Source organism: Schistocerca serialis, chromosome 12, assembly GCF_023864345.2.
Source record: "Schistocerca serialis cubense isolate TAMUIC-IGC-003099 chromosome 12, iqSchSeri2.2, whole genome shotgun sequence".
Taxonomy (NCBI): Eukaryota; Metazoa; Arthropoda; class Insecta; order Orthoptera; family Acrididae; genus Schistocerca; species Schistocerca serialis.
The window spans coordinates 82240061-82262590 of record NC_064649.1 but is presented as its reverse complement, the minus strand read 5'-3'; the positions used below and the strand labels follow the sequence as shown (position 1 = coordinate 82262590).

The 22530-nt window shown below is 42.8% G+C and overlaps 1 protein-coding gene across 1 annotated transcript in view; it reads right to left on the bottom strand.

The window, feature by feature from the left end:
* LOC126427952 (protogenin A-like) overlaps positions 1 to 22530 on the bottom strand; it is a 438352-nt gene that overhangs the window by 75592 nt on the left and 340230 nt on the right. Inside the window, exons 8-12 of the mRNA XM_050089841.1 lie at positions 21074 to 21331; positions 16135 to 16290; positions 10904 to 11095; positions 9187 to 9386; positions 5998 to 6127 (exon numbers count right to left, since the gene is read on the bottom strand). Coding sequence (XP_049945798.1) covers positions 5998 to 6127; positions 9187 to 9386; positions 10904 to 11095; positions 16135 to 16290; positions 21074 to 21331 — 936 coding nt within the window. The remainder of the gene's footprint in view (positions 1 to 5997; positions 6128 to 9186; positions 9387 to 10903; positions 11096 to 16134; positions 16291 to 21073; positions 21332 to 22530) is intronic.

Genomic DNA, 22530 nt, shown 5'->3' with positions numbered 1-22530 from the left:
TGATCAGCCAGAATATTACGATATCTGCCCACTGTGACATTCATTACTGCCAGCTGGCATTGTGGGCATCTTTCTGGGATTAGAAAATAGATAAGTGGAGCAGAGGAAAAGGGGGGAAATGGGGAATTGTACTGATGTAAGTGACTCTGACAAAGGGCAGACTGTTACGATCCGGTGCCTGGGATCTAGCATCTCAGAAATGGCCAAGCTGTTCAAGGACTGTCATCGTGCACAGGTACAGAAAGTGGTTGAAGAACAGTGGGGCTGTGGGTAGGTGACAATGTGTCAGATGTCCAGACATTCCTCACAGAATATGCGGAACAGAGACTTGTCCATTCTGTAAAGCACGAATAAGGCCCACATCTACTTCTACATCTACATGGATGCTCTGCAAATCACATTCAAGTGCCTAGCAGAGGGTTCATCGAACCAACTTCACAATTCTCTATTATTCCAATCTTGTATAGCGTGCGGAAAGAATGAACACCTATATATTTCTGTACGAGCTCTGATTTCCCTTATTTAATCGTGGTGATTTTTCCTCCCTATGTAGGTCTGTGTCAACAAAATATTTTCGGATACAGAGGAGAAAGATGGTGATTGGAATTTCATGAGAAGATTCCGTCGCAACAAAGAACGCCTTTCGTTTAATGATGTCAGAGCCCAAATCCTGTATCATTTCTGCGACACTCTCTCCCATATTTCACGATAATATAAAATGTGCTGCCTTTCTTTGAACTTTTTCGATGTACTCAGTCAGTCGTACCTGGTAAGGATCCCACACCGCACAGCAGTATTCTAAAAGAGGACAGACAAGTGTAGTGTAGGCAGTCTCCTTAGTAGGTCTGTTTACATTTTCTAAGTGTCCTGCAAATAAAACACATTCTTTGGTTAGCCTTCCCCACAACATTTTCTATGTGTTCCTTCCAATTTAAGTTGTTCGTAATTATAATAATACCTAGGTATTTAGTTGAATTTACGGCTTTTAGAGTAGACTGATTTATCGTGTAACCGAAGTTTAATGAGTTTCTTTCAGCACTCATGTGGATTTTGGTAAACATTTTTGGACAACAGTGATCAATAAATTGTTATATTTTGACTAAAGTTCAGTCTTGATCACGTCATGTATGTTTTAATGATACAGGTGACCGGTTTCGGTTCTTTCTACAAAACCATCATCAGACCCTGGCTCCTTTATGATGGTAGGCGGAGCTCTCCTCGCTGCTACGCAGTCAACTCTGCGTAGCAGCGAGGAGAGCTCCGCCTACCATCATAAAGGAGCCAGGGTCTGATGATGGTTTTGTAGAAAGAACCGAAACCGGTCACCTGTATCATTAAAACATACATGACGTGATCAAGACTGAACTTTAGTCAAAATATAACTCATGTGGATGACGTCACACTTTTCGTTATTTAGGGTCAACTGCCACTTTTCACACAATTCAGATGTCTTTTCTAGATCGTTTTGCAGTTTGTTTTGATCTTCAGATGACTTTATTAGTCTATAAATGACAGCGTCATCTGCAAACAATCGAAGACGGCTACTAGGATTGTCTCCAAAATCATTTATATAGATAAGGAACAGCAAAGGGCCTATAACACTTGTGTTGTACTCGATGACTTTTCATCAGTTACTACGAACTGTGACCTCTCTGACAGGAAATCACAAATCCAGAACTGAGATGATACTCCATAAGCGTGCAACTTCACTACGAGCCGCTTGTGTGGTACAGTGTCAAAAGCCTTCTGGAAATCTATCTGTGGCAGATCTAGCGGCATTTGCTGATGCCAGGCACAGGTGTTTCAGTACACACTGCTCTGCACACAGTGTCGAACATTGGGCTCCATTGCTGATGACTCCTGCGCATTCCCATACTGACTCGACGACACCGTCAGTTATGCTCGTTACACCTTGTTCACGTTCGCCGCTGGATGTGTCGTCGTCCATGTGAACTGCTACTCAAAAAACGCACCACGGCACATACATGGAATGGTGGGGGTAGTACTGTTCCGCAAGCGACGTTCAGCTGGTCTTCAATGGAATCTCCAGTGGTAATCAAAGGCACCGTGACAGCTGCAGACTACGGGAACGTTACTGCGAACCACCTGCATATCTTCACACTTGACATGTTCCCCAATTGTTCTGGCACTTTCCAACACGATAATTCGATGTCACAATGCTAGAACTGCTACACCGGTATGAGAAGCTCAGAAGAGAACTCACAAATTCACCTCATTTGAAGAAATCAGAACATATAAGTGATACTATCAGATGCCAGTTCTGCCTAATTGAGACACTGGCCCATAGTCCGTGTGACCTGTTTGTAGACATTTGGTGCGACTTCCCTACCTCTGGAAGCCTGCCGAGGACTTGTCAAATCCTCATTGCGCAGAATTTCTGCAGTATTGCACTCTAAAGAAGGACATAATGTTTTGGCTCATCAGAGCATGTAGGAGGGGCATTTGAAAAGTCCGTGCAAAAATAAAAACTATTTACGTGTTTGGGGTAAACCTTTTTTATTTTTTGACATAGTCCCCTGTTAGACTTTTACACTTCGTCCAACGCTGTTCTAATTTGTTGATCCCGTCCAAATAATAGGAACTGTCCAAGTCTGCAAAATAGCTATTAGTTCCTGCAATCACCTCCTCATTTGAATAAAATCTTTGTCCCACCAGCCATTTCTTCAAATTGGGGAACAAATAGTTGTCCGAGGAAGCCAAGTCTGGAGAATAGGGGGGATGGGAAACGAGTTGGAATCCTATTTCTAATAATTTTGCGACCACAACTGCTGAGGTGTGTGCTGGTGCATTGTCGTGATGGAAAAGGACTTTTTTGCGTCCAAATGTCAGCAGTTTCCTTGCAGCTCGGTTTTTCAAATGGTCCAATAATGATGAATAATACGCACCTGTAATAGTTCTACCGTTTTCCAGATAGTTGATGAGGATTATCCCTTGTGAATCCTAAAAGCCAGTCACCATAACCTTTCCGACCAAAGGAATAGTCTTCATCTTTTTTGGTGCAGCTTCTCCCTTGGTAACCCACTGTTTAGGTTGTTGTTTGGTCTCAGGAGTATAGTAATGTATCCATGTTTCATCCACAGTGACGAAACGATGCTTAAAGTCCTGCGGATTCTTCCTGAACAGCTGTAAACCATCCTTGCAACACAACACTTCACACGATTCCGTTTTTAGTCGAGCGTGATCAATCGCGGAACCCATCTTGCAGATAGCTTTCTCATGTCCAAATGTTTATGCAAAATATTATGTACCCATTCATTCAAGATGCCCACAGCACTAGCAATCTCGCACACCTTAACTCTTCTGTCATCCATCACCATATCATGGATTTTATCAATGATTTCTGGAGTCGTAGCCTCCACAGGGCGTCCAGAACGTTCAGTATCACTTGGGCCCATATTGCCACTCCGAAAATTTTGAAACCACTTATAAACTGTTCTAATCAAAGGTGCAGGGTCACCGTAATGTTTATCAAGCTTCTCTTTAGTCTCCTGAGACATTTTGCCTTTCATAAAGTAATGTTTAATCACCACACGAAATTCTTTTTCATCGATTTTTTGACAATCACTCGACTTCCTTGATTCACACGAATGCTAAACACAAAGAAATAGACCAATATGGCTGAAACTTTGTGTGCGTTCTTTCCAAAGATGCTACTAGCTAAACATGACCTCAATACACGCTGGTGGTGTCATCTCTCGGACTTTGCACAGACTTTTCAAATGCCCCTCGTATGTTATGACAGTCTGTTCCTGTCCACTTGTATTTCTTTAATATTAGCTGCATTGCCCAGGATGTTTAATTTCTACCACACAAAGTGATTGGCCCTTGGCCCTGTGCCCTGTTGTCATAGCAAATGCAAGCTACATGGGGAACTGTAATACACTCCTGGAAATGGAAAAAAGAACACATTGACACCGGTGTGTCAGACCCACCATACTTGCTCCAGACACTGCGAGAGGGCTGTACAAGCAATGATCACACGCACGGCACAGCGGACACACCAGGAACCGCGGTGTTGGCCGTCGAATGGCGCTAGCTGCGCAGCATTTGTGCACCGCCGCCGTCAGTGTCAGCCAGTTTGCCGTGGCATACGGAGCTCCATCGCAGTCTTTAACACTGGTAGCATGCCGCGACAGCGTGGACGTGAACCGTATGTGCAGTTGACGGACTTTGAGCGAGGGCGTATAGTGGGCATGCGGGAGGCCGGGTGGACGTACCGCCGAATTGCTCAACACGTGGGGCGTGAGGTCTCCACAGTACATCGATGTTGTCGCCAGTGGTCGGCGGAAGGTGCACGTGCCCGTCGACCTGGGACCGGACCGCAGCGACGCACGGATGCACGCCAAGACCGTAGGATCCTACGCAGTGCCGTAGGGGACCGCACCGCCACTTCCCAGCAAGTTAGGGACACTGTTGCTCCTGGGGTATCGGCGGGGACCATTCGCAACCGTCTCCATGAAGCTGGGCTACGGTCCCGCACACCGTTAGGCCGTCTTCCGCTCACGCCCCAACACCGTGCAGCCCGCCTCCAGTGGTGTCGCGACAGGCGTGAATGGAGGGACGAATGGAGACGTGTCGTCTTCAGCGATGAGAGTCGCTTCTGCCTTGGTGCCAATGATGGTCGTATGCGTGTTTGGCGCCGTGCAGGTGAGCGCCACAATCAGGACTGCATACGACCGAGGCACACAGGGCCAACACCCGGCATCATGGTGTGGGGAGCGATCTCCTACACTGGCCGTACACCACTGGTGATCGTCGAGGGGACACTGAATAGTGCACGGTACATCCAAACCGTCATCGAACCCATCGTTCTACCATTCCTAGACTGGCAAGGGAACTTGCTGTTCCAACAGGACAATGCACGTCCGCATGTATCCCGTGCCACCCAACGTGCTCTAGAAGGTGTAAGTCAACTACCCTGGCCAGCAAGATCTCCGGATCTGTCCCCCATTGAGCATGTTTGGGACTGGATGAAGCGTCGTCTCACGCGGTCTGCACGTCCAGCACGAACGCTGGTCCAACTGAGGCGCCAGGTGGAAATGGCATGGCAAGCCGTTCCGCAGGACTACATCCAGCATCTCTACGATCGTCTCCATGGGAGAATAGCAGCCTGCATTGCTGCGAAAGGTGGATATACACTGTACTAGTGCCGACATTGTGCATGCTCTGTTGCCTGTGTCTATGTGCCTGTGGTTCTGTCAGTGTGATCATGTGATGTATCTGACCCCAGAAATGTGTCAATAAAGTTTCCCCTTCCTGGGACAATGAATTCACGGTGTTCTTATTTCAATTTCCAGGAGTGTAGCTTTAAATTGGAGGGCATATTTGAATCATTGGGTGTCAACAGAACCTGGCAGATGAATATGTCTTCACCTGAAGCATTCATAAAAATCAAGTTCACTGTATTTTTGGAGAATTTATCTTCTATTGTTTTAGCTCAGTTTTCACTGTTTCAAGTATGGCTGTGTTTGAGCATGATTCAACTGGTCGAACTGTTTACATCACAGTTTGAGAAATCTCAAGTTCTGTTCAGTCTTTTGATCAGCCTGCAATCTACTGACTTTTGTCGGTATATCCGTGACTTACCTTGGTGTGTATAGCACTTTGGATTTTAATAACGTAAGTGAAATATCGTCTAGGGTATGTGTCATACGTAGCAGTGGCACCTGTTCAATAAATAAGAGTTTGCGGACATGTTTCTGTCAGAAGAAGGAGGAGGAGGAGGAGGAGGAGGAGGAGGAGGGATAAGTTGGTAATGAGATACAGAAGAGGGAAGCAGATGGAGATCAGTTGGATGGAACAATTTAAATAGTCCGCAGTGGCTGCTGTTTGATGATACTGTATAACTGACTCCTGCAGACCCCTAGCAGCTGGCTCCCCTTCATGATGACATTTACAAAATGTGAATCGTGCGTGGCTCTCACACCGGTCAAACTACCAGTCAGTTCCTGTCCACAGGTACAGCTGTAAGCTTACCTAAACCCGTGAGCACCGCACGCGTCGCGTTGGCGTCGTAAGTGAAGGGGCCGACCTCCGAACTGCCACGCGGCCTGTACCACAGCTGTACTCCGTCGTCGACAGAAGTATTCGGCTTCTTCCATGCGACCTATGTGGGATAAACACCATTTCCCGAAATGCAATGAATTGAAAACACTGCAGATTTGAAACATTTTTCAACTGCTAGCACTGACAAGAAAGGTAGTCACAGCATCTGGGAAATAGAGAGTAAAGGTATAAATTCCCTCAGTACTTGTTGCAAAAGGAAAATCCAAAATTTTAACTTTTTGCTAAAGAATAGACAAGGATATCCAAAAATATTAACCTGATGCATTTAAATTTTATTTCATGAAATAAAAACTGGAAATAAATAATCTATATACAGAAGGAACCAGAAAGTTTTAAAGTTCTCGAGCACAAGTTATAAATATATGGCTCTCAGCCTGCCACTGAATCATACTTCGTGTATACCACAGTATTTCCTCAAAGCAACTGCTCAATAACATCAGGCAGTGGCTGTTTGTTACTGCTGGCATGTAGGAATAACCAGTGTCCATACTGCAACACTCTGTACGGAGTCCTCATTTGAAAGTCACACATGTGCAATGGCGTTGCTTGCTTACAAATAATAATGTGTTCAGAGTTTTCTGAGCATACCAGATGTGATCAAAAAGTAATGGGATTTTTTTTTTTAATTTCACAGGCTTTACACATCCAATTTTCAAATTTTTTATTATCTTATTGATACACGTGCCCGTGATGTATGTTTGCAATTTCAGCTCTTTTAAATGTTTAGTTTACTATTGACAGAAAAAACAGTCATATGTGTTTTCGAGAGCTCTGCCAATTCCTACTTTCAAAAAAAATTTTGTTTGAAAAATGGAATAAAGTGCAGCACATTTAAAATGTTGAATATGGCTTTTAACAAATCTTCTACAACTAAGGCAAGAGTTTACAAGGGTATAAATTTTTCAAAGAAGGCTGAGAAGGAGTTGAAGTCGACAACCGCCCTGGACGCGCTACCGCATCAATTACTGATGATGTGGAAGAAGTAAAGAAAATATTTCTGGAAAAATTGCCAGTCACCATCAGTGAAGTTGCTGATGATATCAGCATATCCTACAGATCATGCCAAGCAATTTGTTGAGACGTTTTGGGTATGAAACGTGCAGCAGCAAAGTTTGTTGTGAAATTGTTGACTTTCAAATGACGCCGCATAGACATTGCTGAATGATGTCGACAATGATCTTGAACTTCTCAAGAAAGTTAAAACAGATGACAAAACATGGCTATATGTATGTGTAGTTGAAAACAAGGGTCAATCGTCCCTATGGAAACTGCCTGAAGAGCCAAGAAGGAGAAAAGTTCGACAAAATCGATCACGTGTGAAGGTTCTTATCACTGCATTCCTCAATTACAATGGGATATGGCACCGTGAGTTCCTGTCTTATGGTCGCACGGTCCATAATGAATACTATCTAGAAGTTACACACCATTTTTATGAAGCAATCTGAAGGAAAGACCAGAACTGTGGTGAAATCACTCATGGACATTGCATCACAACAATGCTTCCAATCTCACCTCAATACTTGTTCCTGATTTTTTGACAAAAAACAAGCCATTACGGTACCTCAGCAACTGTATTCACCAGACATGGCCCTTTGTGACTTCTTTGTGTTCCCTATACTGAACAGAACCATGAAATGCCACCATTTTGCCACCATTGATGATGGAAAAAAAAAAAAAAGATCCACATTTATGAAGATGCTAAACGCCGTACCAAAAATTGAGTTACAGAGGTGCTTCCAAGACGGGAAAAAGTGCTGGCACAACTGTATTATACCTGAGGGCAATTACCAGGGGACAAAGTTGATGTTGATGAGTAAATAAAAATTCTTTAAGAAACACAGAAATTCCCATTTCTTTTTAATCACACCTCATATGCCAGGTGTCATCGTCATCATCATCATCTTCATCATCTCATTTGCCGCAACTGTTCACACTACCCTATCCTGTGCTATTATCTTCAATTCTGCATAATTACTGCAACTTACATCTCACCAATACTTCCCTCCACTGGCACATTGATGATTTCCTCATGTCTCAGGATGTGTCCTATCAAGCAATCCCTTCTTGTGCCACCAATAAGTCCTGTTTTCCACCATTTTGATTCGGTACCTCATTATTAGTTGTTCAATCTATGTATCTAATCTACAGCACTATTCTGTAGTACCACATTTCAAAAGCTTCTATTCTCTTCTTGTCTGAATTGCTCATTATCCGTGTTTTATTTCTGTACAAGGCTACACTCCAGACAAATACCTTTAGAAAAGAGTTCCTAATCGTTAAATTTATATTCAATGTTAAAAAATTTCTTTTCTTCAAAAACATATTTCCTGCAATTCCCAGTCTGCATTTTAGGTCCTCCTTTCTTCAGCCACTGCCATTTATTTTGCTGCCCATGTAACAAAACTAATTTTCTACTTTTAGTGTCTAATTTCCTATTCTAATTCCCTCGGCATCACCTGAATTAATTTGTCAGCATTCCATTATCCGTTTTATTTTAGATGATGTTCATTATCTATCTTTTACTATTGCTGATATTAATCTTTTAACTTCTTTTGAACACACTATCCATTTTGTTCAATTACTCTTTGGAGTCATGTGCCGTCTCTGACAGAATTACAATGTTTTTATGTCACTCCCTGAACTTTACTCCCCTTTCCAAATTTATCCTCAGTTGGCCTTCATGTTGCTCAATATGCAAACTGAATAACATCAGGGATAGCCTACAACCTTGTCTCACTCGCTTCTCAACTACTGTTACTCCTTCATGCCCTTTGACTCTTGTAACTGCAGTCTGATTTCTGTACAGGCGGTAGATAACTTTCACTCACTGTATTTTACCTCAGCTACCTTCAAAAATTTCAAAGTCTGTCCCACAGGGACCACAAACACAAGATTGGACTAATTACTGCCCACGGAGAGGCATATAGGCAGGCATTCTTCCTGGGCTCAACATGCAACTGGAATATCAAGAAACCTTAACTAGAAATACCCGTTTCCAAGCACTTGACAGTGGGTTAAACAGTATATACATAAATGTTTATTTAGAACCTAGATCTGTTGTTGTCACTAGGAGGCCTTTTGGAGGATCAGTGCTCTGACCTGCAGCACGGTGGCATTGACGCGCGTGACGACCAGGGCGACTGCCACGGGGCTACCACCCACGCCGCCACCGGGCCCCTCGTCCCCATCCACACTGCCGCTGGGCATCTGCACCGTGACCCACGGCAGGTCTTCCGTCGGGTAGCCACGGCTTGTCGCCGCCAGGACTCTGACGTTGTAATGTCTCCCCGGTTCCAACCCTGTATGGGAACAGTGTTTCATATAATCACACAATGCTGTTTACGATGATATGTTTTGGGCACATAACAGCAAGGTTTTTAGGTATTTGTATGAAAATTTTGTGAGATGCATGTTGATAAAATATGTGTTACAAAATAATAAAATTTCAACAACAATGAAAATTACAAAAATAGCCCAAAAACACGTGCACGAGCATGTGTGCGTGCACACACAAAAATAATATATTTTGTTAAGCCGAGAAGTTACAATGAGAGAGAGAGACAGACAGAGAGAGAGAGAGAGAGAGAGAGAGAGAGAGAGAGAGAGAGAGAGAGAGAGAAAGCTGTTGAAAGTATTAAAATAGCACAGCACATGGCTGCAGCCAACTTATCGCTGGAATAAAAAGAATGAGCCACCCACTCTGCAACACACTAAAAATCAGAGATACCACATGAAAGTTCGGAAGGTTTACCAAACTTGCCTCGTCACCAGCTAAAATGGAGTATACCTCCCCACCTACACTCGGTTCTGCCCTCTCGTCGCAATGTAAAAGGCACTCACTTAAAATGTTGCATAAAGTGATTACGAGCCACAGGCATCGCAGACTGGGGGATCCTCTTGCTGGAGTACAAAGCAATAAATAGGGGATGGTGGTCTACTCAGGGGTGGGTAAGTGGCACTTATTTTCATTGTAAAGGCACAGGGTATTTGTCCATGCCACGTTCCTGCAGTTTCGTCCCCTTCTGCAACACTCTTCCTCATAGATCTCAAATCTAAGCTCTCGTAATTAACTGAATCTTTATATGTGATTTTCCTTTAATCATTTATTAGGTTATGCCGCATTTTCACATTTCGAGGCAGAATTTACATCTATATTCACATTTATCGCAAATGCAAATTTTTCAGGTCTGTAGTAATTTCTAACTTATAATGTGCTAAAGTTGTTGTATTGTATTTCTTGCTAAGATAGGCCTCACTTGCAATTTGAGCCCAATTAGATAGTGACTGAATTAGAAAGTTTAAATTTCAAATCTATTTGTATTAACTAGCATAAAATTTGATACTGAAATCAGTGGAATGTTCATAACAAGACATTTGCAATTGTTCGAACACCACCTCTTATTTGGACCCTCATTTACTGAAACATTTTTGCTTCTGTTATAGTATATTTTCACTCGTGTCAGTTTTCGATAATAAATGTGATACACCCTGTATACGAATTTTGCACCGAGGTGTCCCAGGTGGCCATCTCAGCTCAGCGCCACAAGTAGCTACTTGTTGCGCTCGTGTCATAAACTGGTTTCAGTTCAACTGCTCTTTTGAATCCTTGGCCATTCTTGACAAAATTACAATGTCACTGCCAAATCCCGAAGTTTTTATTTCTTCTCCCTGTACTTTAACTCCCTATTCCCCTCCAAATTTGTACTAATACCTACATCACGAATTACCTTAAAATATTTACGAGCCGAAGTGATGAAGCACTGCAAACAAATTGCAGCTTAGTATCCCTTCCAGAGACAGTGTCACATCGACCAACCTGTGAGGACATAGTGTGTGGTGGAGGGCGGCAGCTCCTCGACACTGTAAGCGGGCTCCCCCTGCGGCCCCCACTGCAGCTTGTAAGACGCGACGTGGCCACGCGCCTCCACCGGAGTCAGCGGCTGCCAGCTCACGGATGCCGTCGTCGCGTCCACTGTCTGCACCGACACACGTGGCGCTGTCGTCGGAACTGCGCAGAGCAGATGTGCTGTCAACGTAGGTGTCCCTACATTTCCTTATTTGTTTGTAACTTAAAACAGTAATACTGCAACAAGAAAAATGTTTATTTCCAAACTCAGCACTGAATATTTTTACTAACTGACTTGTGTGTGGGGCCAACACAAATATGACTAACAGGGCATATTGAACATATACAAAGAAGTGCTGCATGAACTATAGTAGGTTTGTTTGATGCAAAGGACAGTGTCACAAAGATGCTGAAAAACTTGAAATGGAACACCCTTTAAGCCATGCAGGAACAATCCCCAAAGGGCAGCTTACAAAGTTTAAAGAACCAGTGTTCAGTGAGGAATCTAGGAATATACGAGGAATGTTCAGAACACAATACAAAACTTTTTTTTTTCTTTGCCAATTTTGATTGAAAAAACATGGAAGTTGGTGTGGGACATCATGGAATAGTCCTGCTTTAGCCTCTCAGTTTCACGAAGTCCCGACAGGTGGCAAATCTGTGCGTAGCCTTCAAAATGGCGTCTGTGACAGAGGTGCATTCCAAGCAGAGAGGTGTCACTGAGTTTCTTTTGTTGGAAAACCAAAGTACTGCAGATTTTCGAAGGTGCTTGCAGAATGTCTACGGAGTCCTGGCAGTGAACAACACGGTGAGTCATTGGGTGACGCACCTGTGATCATCAACACGGTCGCGCGAACCTGTCTGATCTCCCTCGTTACGGGTGGCTGAACACAGCTACGACTCCTGCAGTGCCAGAACACGTCGGTACTCTCAATCAAGGTGATCGACGGATCACAATCACATCTCGCTGCTGTCTTGCCGGATATCTCTGACACACTTGTCCAGCACATGGGGTACTCAGAGGAGTGTGCACACTAGGTTCATTGCCACCAAACAGGACAGCACGAAGAACGACGAAGGACCACCTGTGTGGAGTTGCTCGCTCATTACGAGGCTGATCGTGTCAATTTTTTGCCAAACATCATCAAAGGCAATGAAATACGGTTTCATCACTGCCGACCAGAAACAAAACGGTAAGCCACGGTTTGGTCTCACACCACCTGTCCTCTGAAGGGACAGTTCAAAGCTGCACCCTCAGCTGGTAAAGCCTCCTGGGATTCTGAAGGGGTTGTACTGTTTGATGTCCTCCCTCACGGTGAAGTAATAAACTACGAAGTGCACGAGCTACCCCGAAGAAATTAAAGAAATGGCTTCAGCGTGTTCATCGCCACAAATATGCAAACAAACGTCACCTTCTCCATGACAATACAAGGCCTCACACAACTTCGTGCACTCAAGAGCAGCTCATAAAACTTCACTGGACCATTCGTCCTCATCCTCCTTATAGCGAGGATCTCGCTCCTTCCGACTTCCTTCTGTTTCACCCGACGAAGGATGTATGCTGCGAGAAGCAGTACGGGGATGATGGGGAGGTTGTTGATGCAACGAGACATTGGCTCTGGAGTCGACCAGTAGAGCGACATCTCAGTATGGTGGCATAGGGCCATTAACATTGAAAAATAGGATTCTGCAGCCAAGAGAGTGGGGAATAATATGATGTATTGAAATCCTGAGTAAAACTAACCAGATTGCATATAAATAATTTGTTGCATTCCTTATTGAAGGCCTTCTATGTATGAATACCAAAGGGACGACCAAGGCAGGATTTAGAGTATTTTAGAGCGTTTTGCTATTACATCTTTCATTTATTCATACAAATGATAAATACTCTTTTAGAGTTTCCTTTAATTTTTCAACTTTTCATAACGATCTTGTGAACTGTGTAGTGCATCGTACTGTGACCCAAGTAGCTTCCGCTCACATGGCCACGTGTATCCTGAGAAAAATATAGGACTAATAAGAAAATAAAAAACATTGCAAGCTCACTGCAAGGTAGGCAGCAGGATTCGAAAACGGCAATCCCCGAGTACCAATTACTGTGTACTCGTGTACACCTGCACGACTGCACATTTAACGATAACTACACGACGGAGCCTCACTGACAAAATAGGTCCTTCTTGTTGACAATTCCACCATTAAAGTCCACAGCCCAACTAAAACTGCCGCCATACCGTGTCAACATTAGTAAGATTTAAGTTTCCCAACACAGAGCAACGAGGGAGAAACCTGCTGATCAAACTTCTACTTATAATACTGACGTAGAGAGAAACTACTTCTACTGTTTTTACGAGAACGCAACTATTAAATAACATACCTTGCGACAGATGTTAAGAGTTATGCTAAGTAAGGAACTGAACAACTCTAAAGCACGGACATTCTCAATGCTCTGTTCTTGCATCAATTCCTTTCAGATATTCCTCATACTGTGGGCAGAAAATATGCTTATACAGGTGACCTAGACATTGGTTTCCCCAAAACATCCATAGAAAAAACTGAAAGGGTACTAACAGATGACATCTCGATCTCGTCTGAATGCTACTGTATGTCGTTACTCGAACCCGGCCCTAGTAAAACAGAATGCTTGCGTTTCCATCTCAGTAGCATAAGGGGCCAGCCACCCACTGCAAATCTGCCTGAATGGAATTTCTGTATGCCAAAGTATTTGTTTGTTTAACTTGACAGTTCCTTGACTTACAGATCATTCTTGATTAATAGTACAGTTTACACCAGGAGCAACATTCACCAAACAGTGTGTGATGCCACTCGGGTTCGACAGCCCCAATGCTCCGCTGCTCAGCACTGGAATCACTGGACAGCACAGCAGACTATTTTGGTCCTGTGTGGCTACACAGTAACATTACCTAAAAGCTCGACACAATACTCGATGCTAAAATATGTGCTACCACAAGCTGACTAAAAACCACACCAGTTAATTGGATTCCAAATCTCTCCACCTGAACACAGAAACTCTGTTACAGGAGTATTAGGTGATACTGGACAACCCCAAGCTTCCCATTCATAACTATATCCCAGGTGCTACATCTGACAGGCTAAAATCCAGACAATCAGCAATAAAAGCTGCTGCTAAACTTCTCAATGAAGGATTTGACATGTACCACAAATAGGAGCAAATACGAGTGCAGCAAGCACCAGCAAAAATACAGACTGTACCAAACATCCACAGTGAACGAGCAGTTTTCACACTGCCTAAAAGTGTGTGGAAAATAACAAAATATGAAGTATGCTTGGACTTTCTTTTAAGGTGGAAGAAAATGCCGGACCCCGTCTCGCAGTTGTGGCAACACATTTGTCTGCATCTAAACTCTGCAGGCCACCATATGGTGCGAGATGGTGATACCTTGCACCACTGCCAGTATTCTCTTTCAGAGTAGCACTCAAAAATGGGGTGAGAAAAGATGAATATCTGCATGCCTCTGGACTAGCCCCGATTTCTCTCGTGTCATCTTCGCCGTTATTGCACGGAATGTACGTCAGTAGCTGCACAATTGTTCTGCAATCAGTCTCAAACGCCACTTCCCTAAAGTTTCTCAACAATGTACCACTAGAAGAGTACCCTTCCCTTCCAGGAATTCCCATTTGAGTTCACACAGCATTGTGTGATACATGTTAATAGAACCTACCACTAACAAATCTAGCAGTATGCCTCTGAACTGCTTTGACGTCTACCTTTAATTCAATCTAGTGGGGATCCAAAACACTTGAGCAGTATTTGAGAATAGTTAACACACATTTTTTTTATGTGGCCTCATGAGCTATGCTTTCCTAGAAGTCTCCCCATTAAACAAAGTCCATCATTTACGTTCCCTACTGGCAACCTTATGTGCCGATTCCATTTTGTGTCGCCCTGCAACATTACAAGCAAATTTTAATTGGTGTGACTGCATCAAGCAGTGCACCACTATTACTGTATTCAAACATTACAAAAATGGTTCAAATGGCTCTGAGCACTATGGGACTTAACTTCTAAGGTCAACAGTCCCCTAGAACTTAGAACTACTTAAACCTAACTAACCTAAGGGCATCACACACATCCATGCCCGAGGCAGGATTCGAACCTGCAACCGTAGCGGTCGCGCAGTCCCAGACTGTAGCGCCTAGAACAGCTCGGCCACCCCAGACGGCTAAGCATTACAGGGTTGTTTTTGGTTTTCCTACTCATTTGCGTTAACTTACATTTTTCCACATTTAGACCAAGTTGCCATTCATCATACCAAATAGAAATTCTGAATCATCCTGTATCCTTCTACAGTCACACGAAGATGACACACTCCTATACATGACAGCACCACCAGCTAAGAATCACAGATTGCTGCTCACTCTATCTGCCAGACCATTTATCTGCACAGAGAACTAGAGGGGTCCTATCACACATCCCTGGGGCACTCCCGATAACAGCTCTGTCCTTGATGAAAATTTCCTATCAGGAACAACGTATTGGGTTCTATTACTTAAAAGTCGTCAAGCCACTCGTGTATCTGACAAACTGTTCTGTATGTTCAGACCTCTGTAAACAGTCTGCAGAGAAACATGGTGTCAAATTCTTTCTAAAAGTGTAGGAATATGAAACCTGCCCTCTGCCCTTCACCCGTGGTTCACAGGACACCATGTGAGAAAAACATCACATCTGGACAAATGCAAACACCTTACTGGCAAATGACTACGGGTGCAGCCGACTGGATTAAGAAATTAACATTATAAACTACCGTACCGTATATGAACAGGTTAGTGGAAGAAAGTGCTAACCCACAAGAGTGTATTTTGAGTTACTGCATGCCGTGCACATGGTTAAATTCAAAGACAAGGTTACAAATACAATAAGACAAAGCATTTTTTATAGCAGACAGTGCCCTGTAGCTCTACAAATGAAGCTACTTGTTAACACCATGTGATGCCTTTGGAACTACATGTGACACAAGCAAATTAATCACTGCTAAGCTTTGGTTTAGTACTGTCTTCACTGATCCCTTCCCATATAAAATATTTTCATTTCATATTTTACCAATTTTTATATATTGCCATTGGTTTTATCTGTATAATAATACACTGGTTTTATCTGTATAATAATACATGTTATAACATTCACTAGGTAAATAAATGGGATCTGCTCAGAGCCACCTTACCTCCCTCCGCAGTTCGGCAGATGACTCGCTCCGACTCCTCACTGGCTGACCGCTGGAAGTAGACGCGCGTGTAGAGGGTGTAGTTGGTGAATGGCTGCAGGTCCTCCACGCGGATCGACTGATTGACTGTGACCAACTGTGTCTCCTCCCCTCCTTCTGCAAACACACACAGTGTGGAGAGGCTCGAGGTAAGCAAATAATTTACAGTGGTGCACACGTACTTCCAATTTGTGCACCAGTACAGCAAATGAATGTATAATTGTCTGCATAACAAAACCAACATCATAATCAGTTGTTATCTATTTATGGCAACAGGAGTTAACATACTCCATGAACATATAAAGCTTAACCAATGACAGAATATGAACATTGAAAACAGATCCATATTGAGGTCATCCTGCACCTCTTAGAGTTGCCAAAGTTGCCCCCCCCCCCCCCTTCCTGCATGCCCATCCCGTAAACTACCTTCCTGTAATTTTTGCAGGCAGATTTAACTAATTTTGTAAGTAGGTTTAGTAAAAATGAAACAATATTGCCAAATATTAATAAATCAGTTACACTATATGCCACAAATTAAATGTGTCTTGAAGTAAATAAATTGTAAATTGCATAAAATCGCTAAGAAACTGAAAGCAAAACAAAATCCTTATTTTCTTGTTGGTAGCAGCTACTGTATATTGGTTTCTCTATGATGTATAAAAAACAATAAATTTTATTTGCTCCTGATAAATTAATGGTACATATTAATTATAAATAAAATAAATAGTCTACAATTAAGAGGTGAGAAAATAAATTTTACTTCGCACTTACCACAACCAAAGCAAACTTATCAATTTGTTACTGACGTCAAGATTATCAACCGAGTCATATTCTATCAAGAAGATAGCTACACCTGACATTTTACCTTCATCCATATTCAACATTAAGCAGTTTTTTCATTTGCTGAAATCATGTTTGCAAGCTTCTGCTCTCAGTATAGATCAAAGTTGATACTAGTTATTCAGTTGTAGTTGCAGTTTCACGTTTTGAGATTTTTGCAATATATTAAAACTTAATAGCATATTTTGATACTTAGCTTGAAGACTCCATGTTTTCAGTGACTGTAATTATAATTATTTCTCGTCTTTGCAGAGAAAGCCCCGGATTCTTTAATTCCTTTACATATGTCACATGGAGCAGGCTGCACTTTTAAATAAATATCAACAACCGAGCTTCGTTATTTCTCCACTTATTAACAGTATTCACCTCCATCATGATCAACAATTGACAAATCAGTGACACTTCACAAACATTTTAGTTATCTGCATGTTTGCTGGGCATTCAACTACAGTGAACTAGTGTTTGTATAGCAACCTGTACTTTTCATTCTATGACATTATTTATTAGCATCACCACCAGTACTATCAAAAAGACACAGAGCTAGTTTCTCCTCTATTGTATATAATTTGCGTGTATCATAGTTTCAATAGTGGGGATTTATGCCGATTACAGTACCACATCAGTTGGTTTGAACACTTTAGAGCAGCCAGTTGGTAGGCAACAGGGTGTGTTTTCATTTGTTTTGTTTACATTTTGTTTTCATTCGAATTTCAGTAGTAGGATACATAAGGCATGTGCACGCTGTCTGTGGACACAGGAGGAACTGGCCACAATTCAGAAACAGTTGAAGACGTTGTCAGTGACTTGTATCAATGATCAATTCTATTACTACCGACAGGTAACTGATGTTCATATCATATCTAATAGTATTTTATATGTATCTGCAATGAAGTAAATAATTCAACAGTCTCTGCTTTACAGCAAATAGAAACTGACTTCTGAGAGGTCAAAGTAGAGAAGATGTTACAAAAAAAATTGAATACTTTTAATGTACTGGCTGCATGTTTATTCCTTGTTTTGTAGACCTGTAAAAAAACTGTGGCTTTTTATGATGCAAAACAATTTGTTATTTCAGTCACATTTTATTACAGTGAACTGACTGTTTTAAGGATTGGCACATACATCTTCAGGCATATAGTTATCTTTACATGTTTGCTATAGTTGTGTGTAAACTCCCATCATTAAAAACAAGATATAATTGATGCAGATAGCTGTTATACACCTTTTTAAAAAAATTCTTAGGCATTTAACAAAGAAGAAATTAATAATGCAATAAGTAAAGGTGAACCCTCACCATCTATTTGAGGCACTGAGTGCCCTACATGCACAGAAATGAGATTGAAAACGTTGCTGATCTTTCAGTCGATGTCATACTCTGGAGCTACTTACCAGAAAATATACATAATAAATAACAATGTATGTGTGTTTATAGTATTAATTACTTCTGTAGAAGAAAACTGTGCGAAAGAACAGGAATGTTTTCAACAAAAGTACAGTGATATGGAGTATTACACCAAATGTGTGACTGGATTAAAGGTTTCTTGTTAGTCATCTTGGACAGAGAGTTATCAGCAAATATAGAAACAACTTTGGGTGTACCTTGTACATTAATGCCTGGAAAGACAATATTAGTGATAACCTCCAGACTTTTTGCAGATGACGTGATTATCGACAATGAATCACCTTCTCAAAAAAGCAGCATAATATTCATCCTTTAGATGTAAAATTGTGCACTTCACCAAATGAGAAAAACATCGTATCCTATGACTACAGCATCAAGGAGTCATAATTAACATGTACAAGTACCTGTGTGTAACAATTTGTAATGATAGGGGAAGATATGGACTGATAAGGTAAGGAATGAGGAGGTTCTCTGCAGAACTGGCAAAAAAAAGAATATTTGGAAAACACTGACAAGAAAATGGACCAGGATGGTGGGACATCTGTTGAGACATCAGAGAATAACTTACATATTAGTAGAGGAGGCTGTCAAAGGTAAAAACTGCAGGGGAAGACAGAGACTGGAATACATCCAGCAAATGATTGAGGATGTGGGTTGCATGTGCTTCAGTGAGTTAAAAACATTGGCACAGAGAGGAATTCATGGCAGGCCACATCAAACCACACCAAGACTCGAACTCAGGACCTTTGCCTTTCGCGGGCAAGTGCTCTACCAACTGAGCTACCAAAGCACGACTCACGCCCTGTCCTCACAGCTTTACTTCCGCCAATACCTCGGCTCCTATCTTCCAAACTGCGTCCCGAGTTCGAGTCTCGGTCCGGCACACAATTTTAATCTTCCAGAAAGTTTCATATCAGCGCACACTCCGCTGCAGAGTGAAAATCGCATTCTGGCATACCAAAACAGTATCAGAACCAGTCAAGACTGATGACTCAAAAAAGTGGACAGGTGGCAGACTTCAGTTCACTGGCAGGATACTGCAAAAATACAGTCACTCTACAATGAAGATAGCTCACAAAACATTTGTGTGCCCCAGCTTAGAATACTGCTCATATGTGTGGAACCTACAACAGGTAGGACTAACAGGGAAGATTTACTGTACATCAACAATGGTACTGCATATTGTCACAGATCTGTTTGAATCACTGGAGACTATCACAGAAAGGTTGAAATACCTCAACTGGCAGGCTCAGATATAAGGGGCAGTCAAATGAAAACTGAAATCCCAACACAGTGGGACCACGGAATAGTACCACTCAAAAATAATCATCAAATGTGTTACGAGATTTATCCCACTGGGAGACTAGGCAATCAATTCCTATTTCGTAGAATGTGGTCAAACACTGACAGATCGGCACTCGTGCACTTCCGTATCTGACTGAATCTTGCTCCAGGTCACCAATGATGTGAAAATCTCACAGTGAACAATCTGAGCTGTACAGAGGATGTTGCAGTTTCCCCAACCAGATCACTGAAGTGCAGTTTTTGTCCAGTTGGCACTGTGGGGGAGAGCATTATCGTGCAACAAGATGATTCCGTCCCTGAGTGGTTCTACTTTATGGCACGTCGCAGTTTCTGCAAAGTGTCTTCCTAGCACTGCACGTTGAGGAACCTGATGTGTAGAGGGGCCCCTGCAGTCAAAGAAAGAAGTCAATGTGACCTTACGAGAACTTTTGTGGACAGCTTTGGATTTTATTGGCTAAGGAGATGTGGGATATTTCCACTGATGGCTTCACTGTTTTCCCTCGGGTATGTAAGGTCACAATGCTCTCTACCTTTGACTAAAGGGACCTCTGCTTGTTGAGTTCGTCGAGCGTGGAAACACAACCAAAGCACAGTGATATGAAGACACTTCGCAGAAACTGCAATGTACCATAACATCAAAATGCTCAGGAGTGCTGTCAGATGGAAGCATAGTGTTGCATGACAACATCCGCCATCCACACTGTTGGTTGGAAAGCACTGCAACATCCTCTACACAGCCCTGATAATTCACCATGTGATTTTCACATCATTGGCAGCTTGAAGACATGTGTGGTTGTCTGTTTCATGCAGGTTCAGTTGTGGATTCACCTGCGGCAGACTGTGTACTACCAAAGAGGAACTGATTGTATTGTCTCCCAGTGGGATAAATCTCATAATGCGTATGCTGATTACTTTTGAATGGAACCATTCTGTGCTTCTGTTGTGGCCAGTTTTCCGTTTTTATTCTATCACCCCTCAAAATCAGTGTGAATGGGGAATCTAGGAATACGCTGCAACCCCCAACGATTTTTCACCTCAGGTATCAAAAAGACATGACCAGACTAACCACAGTACAAACAGATGCATTCAAGCAATTATTCTTCTTGTATGTGAATGGGACATGAAGAATCCCTATAAGTGATACAATGGAAAGTACCCTCTCCCATGTATTTCACAGTGGTTTGCAGAGTACATACATAGATGTGGAGACTTGTTCACATACGTCAACTAGTCGAAGCTTTGACCATACGCTGAGTAGTTATGTTTCGTCTTGTAGTCCTCTGGAAGCTCTTTCCGATACCGTATTAGTGAACAGTTTAACTCAGAACAAGATGTCTAAGCAGCAGCACAGACCTGTGGGCAGGTAGTGGACAGTGAAAGCGGTGAAGTTGCCGCCGGGAGGCTGGTTCCAGGACAGCTCGATGCCACCCGAGGACAGCGTGCGGCACGAGAGGCCTCGCGGAGGGTCGATGCGTGACGGCGACTTTATCGACAGTCGGGCGACGGCGTAGTTCTCCCCCGCGGCGTTGCGGGCTGCGCACTGGTACAGGCCCGAATCGGACATCTGCGTCGTCGCGATCAGCAGTTCTGCACCCCTCTGCTTCATTCGGCCTGCGACACGTGGAGCACGCCATTGGATAATGCGGTATTACTGAAGCAATCTGTTGAGTAGCAATACTGAGGTACACTCTAGTATGTTTTATATTTTAGCAATAGTAGACAGTACCGGTCAATTTGAGCACTGAGACTTGTTCAGCACTTGATAAATAGCATATATTTTAATTTAGGGGGCTGATATTTCATGATTTTTAAGGTACTTTGGTGATTTATAATTTCCATAAATAATAAACATCTATTACAAAAACCAAATGAAATGTAAACAACAGAAGGAAAAGATAGATTGTTACTCACCATAAAGATCATACAATGAATTTCATACAGGCACAATGAAAAGACACATATAATATCTTTCCCCAAAACCTTCTTTGGGCAAGGAAACACGTTTTCATTCACACAAGCAGGCACAGCTCACACACACACGACCAGTACTCCTCTGATAGCCCAGTATCACCCTGGCATTGAAACGTTCAACCGTGTTCTTCACCAGGGTTTGATTATCTCTCGTCACGTCCCGAGATGAGAGATATCCTTCCCAAAACCCTACCGATATCACCCAAAGACGTGTTCTGCTGCCCACCCAACCTGTACACCTCATCCATCCCTACATCAATTCTGCTCCCAATACTGTGGCCTTTGGGTTATTTCCTGGTTGCCAACCCAGGTGTGAGATCTGTCCCATACACCCAACCACCACCTCCTACTGCAGTCCACTCACAGACACCTACCCTATAAAACGGAGGGTGACACCTGAAAGCAGGTATGTTACATATCAGCTATGCTACACTGTACAGCACTCTCTGTCTACTCACACAAATGACCAGTGCAAAACTGTGACAAACTGCAAACTTCACCATCCAGTTGCTGAACATGCTGCACACAACACTAATACCTTCAACAGCTGATTCCTATAAGGGCAGTTTGGATACTCCCTTCCAGCACAAGTTTCTCTGAACTGCGCAGGTACAAACTGCCTCTCTAGCAAATCTTGCACTCTCACAATCTGCGTGGCCTAAATCTCCACTAACCTGTTCCCCATTGCCTCACCTTACCTTTTCCATTCTCTCTTCTATCCACATCACTCCTTTCTACTGCCTTCTTCCACCACTCTTCCTCACCCTCATGGGAGCATTCTCTCTCTCTCTCTCTCTCTCTCTCTCTCTCTCTCTCTCTCTCTCTCTCTCCCGCCTCCC